The sequence below is a fragment of the Pollachius pollachius genome (assembly GCF_949987615.1).
Source record: "Pollachius pollachius genome assembly, chromosome: 16".
NCBI lineage: Eukaryota > Metazoa > Chordata > Actinopteri > Gadiformes > Gadidae > Pollachius > Pollachius pollachius.
The window spans coordinates 19,526,434-19,546,289 of NC_136949.1; the positions used below are offsets into that span (position 1 = coordinate 19,526,434).

General features: G+C 42.6%; 5 protein-coding genes across 5 annotated transcripts; 1 reads left to right on the forward strand and 4 right to left on the reverse strand.

Moving 5' to 3' along the window:
• The first annotated feature begins 272 nt into the window (after positions 1-272).
• LOC307088039 (gap junction Cx32.2 protein-like) lies at positions 273-2,268 on the forward strand. The gene is made up of 2 exons (XM_079753797.1): positions 273-381; positions 893-2,268. The coding sequence occupies exon 2, from the start codon at positions 905-907 to the stop codon at positions 1,676-1,678; it is 774 nt and encodes a 257-aa protein (XP_079609923.1). The 5' UTR covers positions 273-381; positions 893-904; the 3' UTR covers positions 1,679-2,268.
• A 2,635-nt stretch (positions 2,269-4,903) lies between these two features.
• LOC307088040 (gap junction Cx32.2 protein-like) lies at positions 4,904-5,747 on the reverse strand (the record flags this gene model as incomplete). Its single annotated transcript, XM_079753798.1, has 2 exons — positions 4,904-5,500; positions 5,619-5,747. 2 exons carry the CDS (start codon positions 5,745-5,747, stop codon positions 4,904-4,906), a joined length of 726 nt encoding a protein of 241 aa, XP_079609924.1.
• Positions 5,748-7,799: 2,052 nt separating this feature from the next.
• LOC307088037 (gap junction Cx32.2 protein-like) lies at positions 7,800-8,660 on the reverse strand (the record flags this gene model as incomplete). The annotated part of the gene is made up of 1 exon (XM_079753795.1): positions 7,800-8,660. One exon carries the CDS (start codon positions 8,658-8,660, stop codon positions 7,800-7,802), a length of 861 nt encoding a protein of 286 aa, XP_079609921.1.
• A 1,713-nt stretch (positions 8,661-10,373) lies between these two features.
• On the reverse strand, positions 10,374-13,233 carry LOC307088036 (gap junction Cx32.7 protein-like; the record flags this gene model as incomplete). The annotated part of the gene is made up of 3 exons (XM_079753794.1): positions 10,374-10,982; positions 12,158-12,343; positions 13,105-13,233. 3 exons carry the CDS (start codon positions 13,231-13,233, stop codon positions 10,374-10,376), a joined length of 924 nt encoding a protein of 307 aa, XP_079609920.1.
• A 1,781-nt stretch (positions 13,234-15,014) lies between these two features.
• Positions 15,015-19,829, reverse strand: hsdl1 (hydroxysteroid dehydrogenase like 1). The gene is made up of 5 exons (XM_079754017.1): positions 19,363-19,829; positions 18,186-18,625; positions 17,586-17,669; positions 16,721-16,864; positions 15,015-16,311 (listed from the first exon to the last, which is right to left on the reverse strand). Exons 1-5 carry the CDS (start codon positions 19,583-19,585, stop codon positions 16,252-16,254), a joined length of 951 nt encoding a protein of 316 aa, XP_079610143.1. The 5' UTR covers positions 19,586-19,829; the 3' UTR covers positions 15,015-16,251.
• Between the last annotated feature and the right edge of the window lie 27 nt (positions 19,830-19,856).

Consider the following 19,856-nt stretch of genomic DNA (forward strand, 5'->3'; position numbering starts at 1 on the left):
TTATTTGTGTGTGTGTGTGTGTGTGTGTGTGTGTGTGTGTGTCTATATGTCTTTGTTTGTGTGCATATGTGTGTGTCAGTGTTGGTTGGTTGACGCAATGTGACATGACCCTTGACATGAGGTGAATTTCATTTGATTCATCAATACACTCCCAAACATTCCAACAATAGTCATAAGGCTGGAGGAACGAGAAGATGGAGGAGAGTGAAATGGGTGTATATTACATCTCCATGACGATAAGCATGAGCTGTCGTGTTCGCGACATTTAGGGAGGAACTAAAGAAGGGGTTATTTTCTCTGAGATATAAAGGGGAAGAGAGAACCAAGACGATTTTACTTGTGAAATAAGAATTGGTTCCAAGTAAACGAGATCTCCTTGAGGTAGGAATGCTGTCTTACTTACTATTTGTCTTAAACATAAACCAACATGTTCTTGCTTATATAAACAGTCCCAGCTAACTGAAATGCTTTTCATTTTGGACATGTGGACTTTATTTTTATGTAATCTTCAACATTGTAAGGGTGTCATTATCTGACCGGAACAATTCAGGGAATTTCTATTCTTTCTTTTAAACTGGAACTGATTTTTTTTTTTTTGAGTCCTTTACAAACATAAACGTGATATAAAACCATTCACGATTGTTCGTTTCAGGGGAATAAAAACAATATAATAAAGTTAAAGTTTTCAACACATATTTTCAAGAACACGCAACACATTTAGTTAATGACTAAAAACACATTTAGTTTTTAGTCATTATGAACTAGAATTAAATTAAATTTGTCATTATTGCAGATGAATGGTTGCATTAAATTCAAATCTGTCGTTTTGTTGGGTAACTTTGGGGACAAAGACAATGTGCCATGACTTCAAAGGTTCCTCTTGTTTCTCCAGGCACAGATCACCATGGGGGACTGGTCTTTCCTGGCCTCCTTGCTGAAGAAGGTGCAGTCTCACTCCACAGTGGTGGGGAAGGTATGGATGAGCGTCCTCTTCCTCTTCCGGCTCTTCATCCTGGCTGCTGGTTTAGACAGCGTCTGGGGAGATGAACAGGCCAGCATGAACTGCAACACTAACTCTCCTGGCTGCAAGAACGCCTGCTACGACTACGCCTTCCCCCTGTCCCATCGGCGCTTCTGGGTCCTGCAGATCCTCTTTGTGTCTCTGCCCACACTCATCTACCTGGGTCACGTCCTGCTGGTCATCCGCAAGGAGGACAAGCTGAGGAGGAGGCTGGGCGAGAAGTTAAACAAAAAGGGCCTGCCCAGGACTCCAAAGTACTCAGACGAACACGGCGCGGTCCAGATCAAGGGTTCTCTGCTGTTCAGCTACATGAGCCAGCTGGTGGTGAAGATCATTCTGGAGGTGGCCTTCATGGTGGGCCAGTACTACATCTACGGCTTCATCTTCATGCCCACTAAGATCCTATATAACGAGTACCCCTGCAGGGAGATCGTGGCGTGCTTCATACCGCGGCCCACAGAGAAGAGCATCTTCATCGTGTTCATGCTGGTGGTGTCCGGGATTTCTTTGGTGCTTAGTGTGGTAGAGCTGATCTACTTGATGTGTTTGTCACTGGGAGCCAGGAAGAGAAGGGCCTCCACCTCCACCATCTCCACTGAGATATACAACCTGGGTCCAGTGAAACACCGGCCCAAGGCAGAATCCACAATGTGCTAGCTCCCATGCAGGGAAAACTACATTATATACTAATAATTGGAAAGTTATTTAATCATTCAAAATTTACATTGTAAGGGTTTCTATGTCCATTGTTTATGAAAAACAAAAAACGTTACAACAATACTTCAAATACCTAAACGATTGAGCTTGGGAGTGGTGATGAGGTGTATATGCCTGCCAGGAATGGTCAACCACAAGGTGGACTCCTACTCCCATTGTTTTAACGCTTTTTACGTTAGATATGAGCAGATTATACTTTTAATCCTATTTGTACTACACTTAAATAATAATTGTGCCCCAGTATATAGCCTACTCTTAGGAATTTACAGAGATTGTTGTTTATACATCGATACATTTTTTATATATGTTTTGAATGAATGGGTAAATAGCCCTAGGTGTCACTGTTTCATCGTATCTGATCGAACGATTTTTCTCTGTATGCCTTCTACTTCATGAGTAACAAATCACATGAAACATTGTCATCGCTACCAACCCGCTTGACCACACTGTTGGATAGACAGGAGAAAGCCAGGTCCGTTATTCAGCTGTGTCTATCACGAGATTGCTGGGATTTATTTGTTGAAACTACGTGGTGAGATATAATAAAGAAAATATCAAAACTATACAAACAGTTTCAATCAATTGTATGGTTTTATTTAAAAAAATCGATGTTCAACATTTAAAGTGTTCAAGGGTGCGTTTCCTTAAACCTCATATTTTGCTATGATTCGCAAAGATAAAACACAAAGAAATACCCAAAGAAAAGGGTTGTTGCGGTTGTTGGGCGACGTCATTGAACAAGAAAGCAGAAATGTCTCCAAAATGCAACACAGAAGACTCGGCCCAAAGAGTCGTGGCATTAACTCAGTCCCTCACAGACCCCGTCCAGAGGCCAAGACCATAGGATAATCAGAACATGACTAATAACATGACTAATGGGTAGAGATCTTGCATCATACTTGATAGATGCACCATAAAGATCCTTCAGTGGTAGCCTCTAAAGGTCTCGGACAAAGTAAACTATAGTGCTTAATGCATAAATATTATTATTTAAATAGATTAAAAAATAATATTGAGCATTTAGCTATAGCAATTATACATAGAACCCATAGTAGGCTACCTAATACATGGCAGTATACTAGACTTATAACATCCTTAAAAAACCTTTTAAGGATGTTATAAGCCAAAAGAATAACCCCCAAAAACTTTTTGGGGGGTGTTTATTGGGGGGGGTGCATATTATTTCTTGCTAGAAAATGTGGGACCATACCGACACTCAGACCCGCCCCTTATATAAACCAAAGTCACGTTTTGGAAGGAAGCATCATCAAATTTCCATGTAGGCTAGTATAAACGTATAGGCAGCACTCGAGTTGAGGGGGGATGAGGGGGGATGGCATCCCCCTTTGGAATTAAAATGATCAAAATCATCCCCCTTCTGAAACAGCCATCCCCCCTTCCCATCCCCTGTTATTTTATCAATTAATGTGGAAATATTACCGCTATTTCATTATAGTGGTTTTCTTTTTCAATTCGGCGCAACGTTACTTTTCCCGGGGACAGATTTGACAGCAACACTGTGCCTTCGAGAGCTCTCATTTCATACCGTACGAGACAGACACTGGTAGCGTGAAGCTGTCTCCGCATCTCAGACATCGCTTCCGCAGACAACTCTGTCCCCTTTTCTCCCTTTCATTCCAACCCGTGAGCAACGCTAGTCTCCCTTCTCTGCCGAATGCATTTTTGAAAAAAAAAAAATAAGAATCAGTTTTTAAAATCCTTAAAAGTGATGCATGCCTCGAATTGTGTGATGCATCCGATGAGCTGCTTTTTTGGGGATAAAATATATAATAATATAATAATAATAATAATAATAATAATAATAATAATAATAATAATAATAATAATAATTATCACACCGTTGGTCTCCCACCATATGTGCTGTTATCAGCACAAATGTTAAAATCCACCATCCCCCCTGGCTTTTTTTTACAACTCGACCGCTGCGTATAGGTAAGGAGGACTTACAACTAAGGACGACATACAATGTGTCAGGACATACACTGATTGCTGGGATTTATTTGATGAAACTATGTGGTGAGATATAACAACAAAAATATTTTAAAAAATGCAAACGGTTTCACTCAATTGTATTGTTTTATTAACATTTTTCGATGTTCAACATTTAATAAGTGTGCGTTTCCTTAAACCTCATATTTTGCTAGATTCGCAAAGATAAAACACAAAGAAAATAATTTGATGTTACAGTTGTTGGGCGACGTCATTGAACAAGAAAGCCGAAATGTCTCCACAATGCAACACAGAAGAGACTTGGCCCAAAGAGTCGTGGCATTAACTCATTCCCTCACAGACCCTGTCCAGAGGCCAATAAAGGACTAACACAGGAAACTCATCTGGAATAAGAACGACTGGGAAATGATAAGACAATAAATAGGATAGGTAGAACATGACTAATAACATGATTGATGGATAGAGATATTGCATCATACTTGATAGATGCACCATACAAATCCTTCATCGGTGGTAGCCTCTATAGGTCTCGGACAAGGTAAACTAAAGTGCTTAATGCATAAATATTATTATTTAAATAGATAAAAAAATAATATTGAGCATTTAGTTATAGCAATTATACTAGAACCTATAGTAATACATGGTAGTATACTAGACTTATAACATCCTTAAAAAAGACATTCAGACCCGCCTCTTATATTAAACAAAGTCACGTTTTGGAAGAAAGTATCATCAAAGTTTCCATGTAGTATAAACATATAGTGTTCTCAAGGTTTGTGTACTTAATATCAAGTATCAAATAACCAGGTTTCTCTATGACCTGACATTATATGTCGTCCTTAGTTATAGTACTTAGTTGTGTAGCATTGTATTCTAGCTATTTTTGTTGTGTATGGGGAATGGATCAACCTAACAATTGTAAGTGCTTGGCACTTGGTTCTATAAACACCCTTACGGTATCGACAGAGATATATTGTGCTTTCTCCTTCTCTGAGAAATGTACTTGTAAGTACATTTGTAAGTACAATTGTAAGTCTCTTTGGATAAAAGCGTCTGCTAAACTCCCTTAATGTAAATGTAGTGACCTGCCCGGTACAATGTGTTGTAAGGTGTGAGGACCTCCCAGCAGGTGGAGTGTCCTCTACGGGTCCATCCATGATCCCCACATTAGAACGGCATGGTGGCCTGAGGACCCTACTTCATCTCCAGGAGAGCCGAGTGGCTGGGCATGGTAAAGGGGGCCACGTGCCGTCTCTTGGAGAACCTGCCTCTGCACAGCAGGTAGAAGACCTCCAGCACGTTGAGCAGCAGGGACACGCAGGACACCACCAGCATGAAGATGATGAAGATGGTCTTCTCGGTGGGCCGGGACATGTAGCACTCCACAGTGAAGGGACAGGGTGCCCTGGAGCACACCACTCTGGGGTCCATGACGAAGCCGTACAGATAGTACTGCCCTACGATGAACGCCACCTCGAGAAGGATCCGGAAGAAGATGGTGGTCAGGTAGCTGCCCAGAAGGTCCCCTTTGATCTTGACGTGACCTTTGTCGTCCGAGTATTTTGGGTTCTTGGTCAGCTCGCTGCTCTGCATGCGCTCCCTCAGCTTGTTCTCCTTGTGGATAACGTGGAGGACGTGCGCGAGGTACACCAGTGTGGGGGCCGACACGAAGATGATCTGCAGCACCCAGAAGCGAATGTGGGAGATGGGGAAGGCGTGGTCGTAGCACACGTTCTTACAGCCTGGCTGCTTGGTGTTACAGATCATGTTGGATTGCTCATCACCCCACACCTGTGATTTAGGACAGATTTTGTTTTAATGCGTACCCCATAGCATCACATCACTGTCAATGCATTTAGAATGAAGGTATTCAAAATCATTTTAAACCACAACAGCAACATCCATTGACCTTTTCTGCTCCGGCCCCGAGGATCATGATCCGGAAAATGAAGAGCACTGTGAGCCAGACCTTCCCGATGACCGTGGAGTGGGACTGGACCTTGTCAAGGAGAGACGCTAGGAAACCCCAGTCACCCATTCTCTCTGAAAAATAAGACATTCAGTTCATCAATTCATCCATCAGTGGTGTTTTTCGATATAACAGAACGATTGTGAATTGATGTTCTGTAGTGCTGGACTGGACAACAATGTTTCAGTTAAAAAGAAAATATGTTGTGCTTACTATTGACTATAAATTAAATGATACACTTTGCATAGGGACAAATACAGAAAGCTAAATTAAAAAGACAGAAGCAATTCCATCCGCAGAATTCCATTTAATTAAGATTAATAACCAAAACATTTTCGTAGATGACACTTCATAAAAACCCTAGTTATGTATTATTATTATTTCCTAATTGAATGACCAAGCAACATGAATCACACAATTCCAAAGCTAATACCCTACACACCTAAAACAATGATCCAAATCCAGGGTTGTGTTACTTTTAATCAGACTGATGCATGAGAATACTGTGATATAAGATATGTTAAAAAAAAAAGGGCAATAATTCAACTTTAAACTTTTGCTTCCAAACATATTTCAATAAATACAAAATTTGTAATTGGCATTTGCACTTGTTTAAGAGAATCCCTTAACTAATGAAAGGAAATACCCTCCAGGACAGGAGGAACAAACAGCTCTTCAGTGTCAAGTCTAGAATCACTAGCTCATGTAGAAACATGCTCAGATGTATTAAGATACTATTCCGTGATTAAGGCAAAAATTCCAAACAAAGACAAACACTAACCTTATTTTTGAAGTCCGGTGGTAAAATGACCGCAAGCTCCTGGCCGTGAAGCTACAGATGCTGTGTGTCCTACAGCCCACTGAACTTTAACTTTAGAGTTTCACAATACTGTTACGTTGTCATGGGATCTAGAAATGATAAATCTGGAGCAAATACATTTGAGGGCTAAGCCCTGATGATTGTGAAGGTTAATGATTGGCAGAGAAAATGATAGGGTGCGCTCGTCCTTTAGTAAATTACTGGTTAGTAGAATATTTGGTTGGTCATAAAAATATGAATTGTTCAGTAGATGTACGATGAGATAAACATTGATCACATTGCACCTCAAAAAGGTTTATAGGTTTAACAGACTAGTATTCATTCATTCATTCATGTAGAAGACTGCAGGAAGTAGTCGAAACATGTCAGGTAAAAACAAATGAATACTGGTCTGTTTACATGAACATACAAGTTAGTTGACCACATTGCAATTTCTTGGTAAATGTGGAAAATTATTGTTTTAATGTTTTAATTATTTATTTGTTTTAAACTATTCTCTCTCTCTCTCTCTCTCTCTCTCTCTCTCTCTCTCTCTCTCTCTCTCTCTCTCTCTCTATAATATTTATTTATTTTCTATGTTTCCTTTAATTCATCATTGGATTGTTCCTTGTGAAATAAATGTATACATGGATCAATAAAGTACTACTTACCACCTTCATATTATGTTTGTGCAACTAAGGATGAGTCACACATAGAGATTATATTCAACACTATAATAAACTACTTGTACTTCTGGTTCAATTTAACTGTGGTTTATCATCTACCACAAATCTGTTGGATTATTTAAAAACATGTGGAACACAGAATCTTTTTCCCCAGGAAACTTTATTCATTTAAAGACATATCAGGATTTGACAATACATAGAGATAGCTGTCATCATTAAATGTTCCATAAAGAAAACATATTAAAGAATTCCTTATAAGAAAATAAATCTGTAACATCTCAACTGAAAGGTTCCGTCACATAAACATCGGGTTAGTTAAAATATTATATATACCATACCTAAGCTATATATATATACATATACAGATACTGTACATATATAGCTACATTAAAATCCCAATTATGCACCAGTAGAAAATACTGGAATAACAACCTAGCAAAACAGTTCATGTCACAACATCTCAACACCGTCCAAAACCACAATGCAACATTTTACCAAGGTGTTCTTGAGCATTTTATATTTTATTACTTGAAAACACGTTACATTCTGTCTTTGCTGTGAACAAGAGAAGGCCACTTCGACCTTCAAGATTTGCACTAATAAATACAATTGAACCAACAAATGCTGCTTGGTGATCTAGTGACCGCTCAGAAGCTGTTTCTCTTCCTTGGCCCCGTTGAGGCTCCCAGCAGTACTCTGGCCGCTCTCAAAGTCCATGTTCATCTTGTTCTGCCGCCGGGCGTCTTCTGCCGTGGGCCACATGGGGCCTGAGAGCTGTGCCGGGTGCTGAGCGGACGTGATCATGTGCGAGCGCTTCCTGGGGGAACATCTGCTCCTGCTCACCAGCAGGTAGAAGACCTCCAGCACGTTGAGCAGCAGGGACACGCAGGACACCACCAGCATGAAGATGATGAAGATGGTCTTCTCGGTGGGCCGGGACATGTAGCACTCCACGGTGAAGGGACAGGGTTTCTTGGAGCAGGGGAACATGGGGACCATGATGAAGCCGTACAGATAGTACTGGCCCAGGATGAAGGCGGCCTCGATGATGATCTTGGCGCCCAGCTGGGTGAGGTAGCTCCCCAGAAGGTTGCCCTTGATCTTCACCTTACCCTTCTCATTGGTGTACTTGGGGAGCTTCTGCAAGCTGCTGCACCCGGGGCTGGCCAGCTTCTCCCTAATCTTGTTCTCCTTGTGGGTGACATGCATGACGTGGCCCAGGTAGATGAGCGTTGGCGTGGACACGAAGATGATCTGCAGCACCCAGAAGCGGATGTGTGAGATGGGGAAGGTCCAGTCGTAGCACACGTTCTCGCAGCCGGGCTGCTGAGTGTTGCAGAGGAAACCCGACTGCTCGTCGCCCCAGACGCTCTCCGCCCCGGCCCCCAGCACCATGATCCGGAACAGGAACAGCACGCTCATCCAGACCTTCCCGATAACCGTGGAGTGGGACTGGACCTTGTCCAGCAGGGAGGATAGAAAGCCCCAATCACCCATGTTGTAGGAGAGGTAGTTATTGCTCTCTGTTAAGAGGGATATGAGGAAAAAACAGCGCTTGAGAGTATCCAAAATTAATCAAAATAATCTTCTCATTTAAGTACTTTTATTTTGAACATGTTATAGAACAGGCTAAACAATAAGCAATTAATCGTTCACTTAAAATAATGTATTTGTCTTTCGGAATCAGTCCAAACCTATTTTTTTTTTTTTTACCTTTTTACTTTAAAAAAAAAAAAAAGAAATGGCACCTTAATACTTACTATATTACTATATTCAGTTCAGATTGCCCCTAAAACAAATTACTTTATACCCTCCATGAAATAGTGGCAGCAAGTCAACTATTACGTACATTATAAAGTACAGCCAATGTCCTTGAGTTGTTATCCATTGGTCATGAATAACTAGTGAATCACTTCACGGTTTGTTAAATTTATGAAACATTATATCGCTCATGATTAAACTTATGAATTATATAGGTTTACTATATCTATCTATATATATATCTTTATAAAGAAATGTATATATATATATATATGAAAAAAATACAATTTGATAATGTATGATGGTAATATCAGCTATTTAACATTAATTGAATAATCCAAACAGAAAATAAAACATGTGAATGTTGTTATTCGTTATCCAAACGTGATCAAAGCCTATCATTAGATTAGTGTAAGGAAGAGCAGAAGAGCTGTCTTACCGGCAGCAGTGGAACAAGTGTGGCCGCGCTGTGCCAGGAACACACAGCTAACTGAGGTGGACCTTGGAGTTTGGTGGTTAAGCCGGGGAGTGCGTTGCAACACACATCTGGGCGCCTGTCAGGTGCTCACATTCACCAAATCAGCAAATCAGCGGCAAACTCAGACAAGAGTTTGCGGAAACACAGGAAAGTAATTATTGACAGGTGTTAATTATAACAGAACGCTTACTTTAACCTCTCCAACGTCCACACCTTTTTATTCTCAGCTTCACATTTATCTCATTGTAATCAATATTAAATCCAATTTAATATTTACTATTCTAAAATGGTCATAGCATGAAGCATGATTATTTGGTCATTCCATTGGATGACATTGCATTTCTAGATACTAAATGGTGTAGCAAGTGGTCTTGAATTGAGTTTTGAGCTTTGTATCAAAAAATCCCTTTATCAGCGTGTTTCTTCAAACGAAAGTACAACATACTTATATATATACACATGTGGTGGTGTTAATGGCAGGGACCTTGAACCCCATACCATGATAATGTTATGTAGAGAATTGAATCCTTACATGGTCACTACTCATGGGCACCGCGAGCCATTTAAAGGAGTGTCAGCATTTTTCAATTGTAGACAATATAAATAATAGCCAAAGAAACCAATAAATCACATTTATTTTTGTAATGTGTATAGACTACAGATATGAAAATCAAAAGTCTGTAAGACCTACAGTATATTGATCTACAGTATATCAGCCAGTAGGTTATGATATACACACAGATGTGCAAAACATTGACTTATATATTTTGATACCTGGCAAACAATAACCAATATTCGGGCAAAGCATTAACCAATAAGTTACCAGATTAGGACAGGTCATCCCTTAACTCTCTCCATCAAACAGCATCCTGAGACTAAAAGAGTAATCTGACAATACCATTAGGGACCGAAAAACGACCAGAGAATGACACCAGCAAACAGTGCTGTTATTTATTGACCTCCACAAGCTTCTAAATGTGGACTTCCCCCGTATTGTTGTCCTCAGACCATGACCCTTTAGCCACGCCATTCAGCCCCGCCCCCACACCCCCCTTGGCCATGCCGGCCCCCCGGCTCTCCTGGCACTCCAGGTTGTAATGGTCCTGGATCATCTGCTCTCGGTTCTTGAAGGCCTTCCTCTCCGTGAGCGGCGGGGTGACAGGGGTGACGGTGTAGTCTTGCCTCCGAGCTATGCACTCGCCGGCCGCTTTCACACACAGATGAAGCAGCTCCACGATGCTGAGGAGGAGCGACACGCATGCCACCACCAGCATGAACCAGATGAACATGGACTTCTCCGTGGGTCTGGAGAGGAAGCAGTCCACCTTGTGCGGGCAGGGGGACATGCTGCAGACGTAGCGGGCCTGCAGTGTGAAGCCGTACAGGAAGTACTGGCCCAGGATGAAGCCCAGCTCCAACAGGATCTTGGCCACCAGGTTGAGCAGGTAGCTGCGCAGGATGCTCCCCCGCAGGTTGATCTTGCCGTTGCTGTGGCTGTACTTGGGGACCTTGTAGCCCTTCCTCAGGAACAGGTGGGCGTCGTCGTCCAGCTCCGCCTGCCTCTGGATCTTCAGTCTCACCTGTGGAGACAATTATTCTATTCATTCCATTTACATTCAGACACTTTTATCCAAAGCAACTTACAACGGTTCATACACACATTCACACCCCGACGGCGGAGCCAACCACGCAGGGCGACAGCCGGCTCGTCGGGAGCAGTCAGGGTGAGGTGCCTTGCTCAGGGACAGCTCGACACTCTAGGAGCCGGGTATATAACTAGCAACCTTCCGGTTACCAGTCAACCCGCTCTACCTCCTGAACCACTGATGCCCCATTCTATCCATGTTTTTCTGTTAGATGAAAGATGTTCTGGTGTATCTTGCCACCCTTTCTTGTTTCTTTATTGTGATTCATCTTCTGTTTGACGAGGCTTTGAGTCCCTAACAAACAGAAACCAAGTGGACTGTAAATCCCTTCACAAAGGAGGTTCTGAAACACTCTGCTTAACAAGGCCCCCATGCCTTGTGTGCCTAAACACACAGCTGGAAACCCCACATGTTCCCCAGGAAAGCAAAACACAATTATATGAAGAGAACACATCACCTCGGTCAGAACGTCCTAACAAGGCTTAGGGTAGTGAGGCTGTTGTTCTCTTTAAATCTTTTTTTTTTTGTACATTGTAAACTTGTTCTGTGCAACATGTCTAGCTGTTTGTTGAGGCGCGTTAAGCCTAGCTTTGTTCATTTAGCCTTGTTCATTAAGCCTTTTTAAGCCTTTTCATTAAGCCTTCTTAAGCCTTGTTTATTAGGCCTTGTTAAGCCTTGTTCATTAAGCCTTACTAAGCCTTGTTCATTGATCCTTGTTAAGCCTTGTTCATTGATCCTTGTTAAGCCTTGTTCATTAGGCCTTGTTAAGCCTTGTTCATTAGGCCTTGTTAAGCCTTGATCATTAGGCCTTGTTAAGCCTTGTTCATTAGGCCTTGTTAAGCCTTGTTCATTAGGCTTTGTTAAGCCTTGTTCATTAGGCCTTGTTAAGCCTTGATCATTAGGCCTTGTTAAACCTTGTTCATTAGGCCTTGTTAAACCTTGCTAAGCTATCAAGCTAATCCCTCCACAAGGGATTTCTAGAAGGCTTAGTTCCCATCTTTACTGGAGGAGAAAACAAGGAAGGGGTCGGAGCTTGGACGCTGGGTGCCTCAGAATGAGGTTAGTGAGTCCACCAGACGTGCTGAAGACGTGCGTCACCCGGGACTCGCCTTGCCCTCGGCGTGGATGACGTGGAGGACGTGGCCCAGGTACAACAGGGTGGGCGTGGCCACCGAGATGATCTGCAGCACCCAGAAGCGGACGTGTGATATGGGGAAGGCGTGGTCGTAGCACACGTTCTTACACCCCGGCTGGTTGGTGTTGCACACAAAGTCGGACTGCTCATCACCCCACACCTGGTGGACACAGACCACATCTAAACAAAAGCATGAGCCCACAATACCTAGCCTAGGATAGAAAAAATGGAATGGATGGTCCATGTGGATAAGTATAAGTATAAGTAGCTATTACTCAGAGATAACAGTACAAAATGTGTGCAAATATACAGGTGTGCAAATGAACAGGTGTGCAATAAACAGGTGCAAAAAAAATAAAATCAAAAATACAGATATATATATAAGCATATATAAGTATATATAAGTTTGATAGATATAAGCAGCTCAAGCTAAAGTTTAAGTGAATATTCTTGTCCTTACTAAAAATGGGAGTTATTATAAAGTGCAATTCTAGTAGGTAAAAAAGTATTCTTAAATCTGTCCTTTCTGCAGCTTAGCTGTCGTAGCCTCCCACTACATTATATGATATTATATCATTTATTGGATTATATTGACTTATATTAATGAATGTGTTGGTGTCCTTGTGCGTGCTTGCTTGTATATGTATGTGTGTGTTAGTGTGTGCATGTATGTGTCCGTCTGCATGTGTTTGTGGCCGTGTGTGTGCGAGCATCTGATTGTTTGTATGCGTGTGTATAGGTGCGTGCCTCTGTTTGTGTGAGCGTTTATGTGCGTGCGTGTTTGTGTTCATGTGTGGTTGTGTGTGTGTATGTAAGTGTGTGCGTGCCTATCTGTGTGTGTGTCCATGCATGTGTGGTCATGTGTGTGAGTGTGTGTGTGTGTGTGTGTGCGAGTGTATGTGTGAATGCGTGCAGGCAGACCTTCTCTGTGGCAGTGCTCAGCACCAGGATGCGGAACACGAACAGCACAGTGAGCCACACCTTGCCGATGACGGTGGAGTGGGTCTGGACCTGGTCCAGCAGGCGACTTAACAGGTCCCATTCACCCATAGCCGGCGCCAGTTGGCCTGACTGCTCACAGCACACACCAATAAGGTTACTGCTGCTTTCATGGCAACACTGAAGTCAAGCCGCTTTGGCAGTGAATAGATTAGTTAGTAAAGGGCTGCTTTTATACAGCAAAAAGGTCAACAATTGGAAAGGGCCATTGCATTATCTGTTGAAGGTTATTGTGTTAAAGGTAAGTCAATTTGTCATTAGGAAGAAGAAGTAAATAATGCATTGTCCATAATAACATCAAATGTAATGAAAATCTTACAAGGTAAAGCTGAAATGTAACAACTATAAAAAACTGCCATTGGATGTAGGATTCAATGAATTAATAATTGCAACAAGCAATCCGACTCAAGGCCTCAGGCATAGGGGTCAGGCTGCTGGAGATTATCTCTCAGTTACAGCGAGCACTCTGAGACGGCTCGTCCAAACCTCATGGACCAGTGGCCATGATGGAACCAAGGAGTTGGCCTTGTTTGACTCAACTAAACAACTAAACATAGAAACTTAGTGCGGTGGTTCGGTTCACTTAAGTATACGGGTGTAGTTAAGAAGAGACTAAGCCTCCATGACTACAATCAAATCCTATTTCAAACAATTGATTGTTAATTTATTACTGACTGATTACTGATTGATTGCTGATCTCCATTTCTTACACTTATATCAGTAGGTGACATTATAACAGTACATGACATTATATCAGTAGGTGATATTCTATCTGTGACATTATATCAGTAGGTGATATTCTATCTGTAGGTGACATTACAATATATCTGTAGGTGACATTATATCAGTAGGTGATATTCTATCTGTACGTGACATTATATCAGTAGGTGATATTCTATCTGTAGGTGACATTACAGTATATCTGTAGATGACATTATATCAGTAGGTGACATTACAGTATATCTGTAGGTGGCATTATATCAGTAGGTGACATTACAGTATATCTGTAGGTGACATTATATCAGTAGGTGACATTCTATCTGTACGTGACATTATATCAGTAGGTGATATTCTATCTGTAGGTGACATTACAGTATATCTGTAGATGACATTATATCAGTAGGTGACGATCCTGTTAGGTGATAATGTAATTAAGTCATCTCTCATATCGCCAAAGACCATGGATGCAACAACCTGAATGACGAGAGTGAATAGTCGCAAATACAAACAAGGACTTAATAAATAAAGTATAGAATATAAACCATATTAAGAAGGATAAATTAATAATTGAATCAAATGATTATGGATGTATGTCTTTGAGGACATTTCCATTCGGTATGTTCTAACCATGGCTTGGTCAAGTCATTGTTGGTATGGCGGTTCGGCTCTTTGAACCATCAATTTGAATACCAGCATTTCTTAAACAGTTCATTTATGACGGTAGCCTACTACTGAGCTGTTTTAAGTGCATTATTCATCATAAAGTAATTATATATTGTTGTCCACTTACCAATAAATCACCCACTAGAGGAAAAACAAAGTGTCTGTAAGGGAAAGTTGGAGCAGTATGAAGTGCAGCATCTGGAGCCCCCTAGCCTGGCATCTTATCTGGAAGGACACCGTCTCTGTCCTTCCACACGCAATAACAATCCAAGGGACAGGGTATGATAGGAACAGCACGCAGCAGGTCCAAACACAAGGCCCATGTCTCTGTTTGGATTCATGTGTTCATAGTTTAATATAGAGAAGTTAATTCCACAGCGCTGTGTATCATTGTCTACCACCTCTGTCTCTGAGTGATCTAAATGTTGAACAAAAAACTGAAATGGTTTTGCAAAAACCTTTATAAAAATATCTTCAAAACAAACATATATAAACATATATATAGTTGCTTTTCCAACATGTTGGTCTGTCGTTGTAGGGTACTGCACCTACTTGTGTATTTAATCTACTTGTGTTGGTTGGGCTTCATTGGGGGAAGGGGCTGGGACCACTTTGTGCCCTCCCTACCCCGACACACTATTCAGGTCTATTCACACACCGAGGTAAGTCTTTGCGCATTTCCACCCACAGTGCACCCATCATGATCCCATGGTTGCGATAGGGCTGGATGTTTAGGCTTTCTTGTGGCCATTCAGGGAGGCTCTAGGTGTCTGGAACGCTCTCTCTGAAACTGTGGGCTCCCAGCCCAGCTGCTATGGCTGCAGTCAATGATTTACACTGAGGAGAATAACGCTCCAGCAGCCTTATGCAAGCCCACATCTCATGGAGGAAGCTCCAGACAGCAGGAAAGGCCAGGAAAAGTGTCACTTACTTCCAGTCTTACGTGATTTACGGAAACAGAGATCCAAAAAAAAAAAACGGATGGAAATAATAAATCACTACTATACAAATGGAAGGTAAAAATCAAACATTTTTGTTTTCATGTTTAAAATTTCACCCAATAAAACTTAGCTTTTGGGAGGTGAGATTGTGCTTGTATCAAAATCTCCCCAAGCATTGGTGAGAGAATTCTGAAAGCTTCAGACGCACACAGAGGCATTTAGAGTAAATATTGTATTTCAAGGTTTTTTGACCAACATGTCTATATTTGAATACTATCTCAAGTCCCCCTTGGAGGCCAAGAAACCTTGGTGCGTGCTGATATCCAAAGAATTGTGTTTATGTATTGTCTTGAGCTGTGGTGCAACATTTGAGTAGTGCTGTGTGCTATAGACACACTGCTAACACCAAGGAGACATTGGAAGGGTAACCCACAAAGGAATGGCTAAAGGGTTGAATTCTGTGGTGCAAATCCGTATTTAAATACACTTCATGGCCCCTTCACAGTGCGAGTATATGGAAGAAAGTTGGGTCACATCCACAGACCATAGAAAATTGTCACGTCCCAAGAATATCTGATATATTGTTTCCATTAACATATATTGTCCATCAGGCCAATGAACTTATTGGTCTCCATTATTCAAATAATGTTCTGAAAGAAATAGTCATCTGAAAATCGTATATCCATTGTTCAATCAGGAGGAAGGACGGATGGCAAAAGCAAAAAAGTAAAGGATGTTGAACCAATCAGAGAAACTGAGATGCCAGCGACCAAATCCACTCTGGGATGTAACTCATGACTCCATGCTGAAAAAGAAGAAAAAATTGAGTTGAATACACAACAAAGAGATCGAAGAAATGACATGCATTGTTGTTAAACTGTGGCCTATGTTCATCCCATTGTCCACTAGCTTATACAACTGTGATTACACAGGATATATGCTATGGTTCTTTGCATCTCATATGATGCACAATATGTTAAACAGAATCTATGATATGGTGGTTCTTTACATCAATTAAGATGCTGCATCCCCTTGTCCACTATGATGACTACTATGATGACATACAGTTTATATTATACAGTTATGTATGGTTATTCTTTGCAGATTTAGACGGTCGGTTGATGCAGATGTTATCAGAAGACAATCACATAAAATGGTTATCCGAAAGGCATCCTTATTATTGTGATCCGGGGAGTCCTCTCTCTGCTGCCTACCTGCAGCGTGTGGGGCCAGTAGCCTGTGGTGTGGTGGGCCACACCCAAGGTGGAGATGGCATGGCGGGCGTACACCTTTGCTTCAGGGACCAGCCAGGCCCCCAGGTCCAGCACTGAGGAGGCTTCTCCTCCTCTGGAACGCACCTGAGATAAGAGAACAAGGCATGAAGGTGTTCTCACTGCAGGGAGAACGGCACCCCTTCCCATATCACCTGCCTGTGGACTCACACCTGTTGGTGATGGAGTGTGGTTCATCAGGGGGCGTGCACGCTGATGGAGTGTGGTTCATCAGGGGGCGTGCACCCTGATGGAGCGTGGTTGATCAGGGGGCATGCACCCTGATGGAGCGTGGTTCATCAGGGGGCAAGCACGCTGATGGAGCGTGGTTCATCAGGGGGCGTGCACCCTGATGGAGCGTGGTTCATCAGGGTGCACGCATGGTGGTGATGACAACGTTTGAACCATCAGCTAATTTGACCTCAAGATGGCATCTAAAGCCAAACGTTATGACTTGTCTCAATTGAGACGTTCAAAGGGATGATTGAAGTTGCATTAAATAAGGATTGCTCCTGTTTTAAATATCTTTCTTAATTGTCTCATTGTATTATTTATATGCACTGAAATGTTCTTCTGGTTGTTTGACCTGTATTTATCCATTGTACATTTGCATTTCTTTTTTATTTAGTTATAATCAGGGAGTCATCAAAAAAGAGAGCCTGCTCTCAATGGCCTTCCCTGAATAAATAAAAGGCTAAATAAATAACAAATAATAAAATGAAAACATTGTAAGACGGTTGGCTGGCATCTTCTCCAGATGTTTGAGGATGGTACATGTGTCCACAGGCTGCTAGGAGCGGATGACTACCTGGAGTGGAGTCAGAGTTTGAAGGAAAACTCCTCGTCTGCCGTATTCTAGGTGAAGAGCATTGGTAAACCTTTCCAGGAATCCCTACACAAGTCGGAGGAACAGAGGGAAAAGCATGTGAGTCATCGTGTGGATTTGAACACCATGTTAAAGGTTCCAATAGATACAAATAAAGAAGAGCTTATAGGAAGCCATGTTATACTAGCCTGGGTAGCCCCGCCCATTCTTCCAGAGAATTGAGGTCACCCTGCACAAGGGTCTGGAGAAGAGCAATACATTTCTTTCTGCTTCCGATACGTTTTTGCGGGAGCCAATCACCAAGCTGGCTTTTTCCCTTGGCGCGCTATTGGCTGGTTTAACACAATGACGACAGGGAAGCGATGGCAAGCAGCCAATCGCGAACAGAGTCAGTTGAACTAGGCCCGTTGATCACGCCTCCTGTGCTGAAGAAAATGACGGCAGCTTCCCCAGACTAATGTGCAATCTACGATTGGCTTGGTCTGGCAATAGCCAGACTAATGTTATACAGCATCTGGGGGCCATGGATGGGATTATGATGGGTACAGTGAAGCCATCTTCTCCGTCCCTCTGTTAACTCACCTGTGAGGCGTACAGTGCTGCACCGGAGGATCGACTGCCTGCACCAGAACACAAATGGACCAGCGCACCGCGTCCCTGCTCCACCATCCCGGGCAGCACCAGTCTGGTCATAAGGGCAGCAGCCAGCACGGCCCTGTTCACCAGCTCCAGCAGTCCCTGCTCCGACGCCTCTGTCAGGGGGATGGGCTCCTCCAGAGACCTGGCCCCACAGTTCACCAATATGCCCACGTCTTTATCCCCCAGAGCCTCTCTGAGGGACTGGATGGCTGTGTCGCCGAGAGCCAGGTCAGCTTCAACCAGAGTCACTTCTACTCCATGGCGTAAGGAGAGAGCCTTTGATAGGTCTGTACTCATGGTGCCATCACGACTGACAAAGACAAGGCTCATGCCCTGCCTGGCCAGTTCCTCCGCATAGGCGTGGGCCGTGTCATCTGCTGCACCTGGGGCCAGAGGAATGCATCACACCATGCAACAATAGTTTTCAGAATCTGGCATTTATAAGTGAGAGGAAGAGTGTATTGCGTGACTGCAACTGGATGCCTGGACTCTCCTTATGGTTAACTGGCCAGCACCCCATCTCCAATTAAGAATATTTTGTATGTATGTATGTATGTATGTATGTATGTATGTATGTATGTATGTGTGTGTGTGTGTGTGTGTGTGTGTGTGTGTGTGTGTGTGTGTGTGTGTGTGTGTGTGTGTGTGTGTGTGTGTGTGTGTGTGTGTGTGTGTGTGTGTGTGTGTGTGTGTGTGTGTGTGTTTGTGTGTGTGTTTGTGTGTTTGTTTGTTTGTATGTATGTATGCATGTATGTTGTGTATGTATGTATGCATGTATGTTGTGTATGTATGTATGTATGCATGCATACATGCATGCATGTAAATGTATGTATGTATGTATGTATGTATGTATGTATGTATGTATGTATGTATGTATGCATGCATGCATGCATGCATGTATGTATGTTGTGTATGTATGTATGCATGTATGTTGTGTATGTATGTATGCATGCATACATGCATGCATGTAAATGTATGTATGTATGTATGTATGTATGTATGTATGTATGTATGTATGTATGAATGCCAATTTTGGCACCCATGACGCCCCTGATGGGGGGTGATTATAGATTTGTATAGATTAAGGGCTATACAAATACAAATGAATTTGGTTACATACCGTGGATGACTGCCCATGCACCAAACCGCTGGGCCAAGGTCCTCCTGGAGGGCATGAGTCGTGGGAGGAAGTGGACCCTGACCAGAGAGCAGCATCTGTGCAACACAGTGCACAACCTGCAGGCCGAGTACAGGGCCCCCACAAGGGCCAGGGTCTCCACCGTGCTGCTACAGGACCGGGCCATCTGACGGTACAGGAGGGAGAAGCTATCCACCGCTGCCATGTTGTGGCTGCTGCCGTCACGCAGGTTATCCGCAGCCGGACCCTGAGACAGATAGAAAGACAGACAGATGTCTAAAACACACTGTACGTATGAGGCGATGAACTGAACCAAAGACTACCAAAGGGGAGGTAAGCTGCGTAAGGGAGACGCAACACGACACGTTCGGGATTATGTCGCAGCCGGAAAGAATAACTGCAAGGGACCGGTTGACAGCCCGAGAGGACTACAAACCAGCTACAAACAGAACCCGTAACTCCAGGAATAACTACAA

Bases quoted from the DNA above. Each gene is read 5' to 3' on its own strand.
- hsdl1 (XM_079754017.1), bottom strand. From the start codon at position 19,585: ATGGCAGCGGTGGATAGCTTCTCCCTCCTGTACCGTCAGATGGCCCGG. The intron at 17,670-18,185 runs GTGAGTTAACAG...CGACTTGTGTAG, and splicing joins CAGCACTGTACGCCTCACAG to GGATTCCTGGAAAGGTTTAC. The intron at 16,865-17,585 runs GTAGTCATCCGC...CTCTTATCTCAG, and splicing joins AAACTCTGACTCCACTCCAG to GTGCGTTCCAGAGGAGGAGA.
- LOC307088039 (XM_079753797.1), top strand. From the start codon at position 905: ATGGGGGACTGGTCTTTCCTGGCCTCCTTGCTGAAGAAGGTGCAGTCT.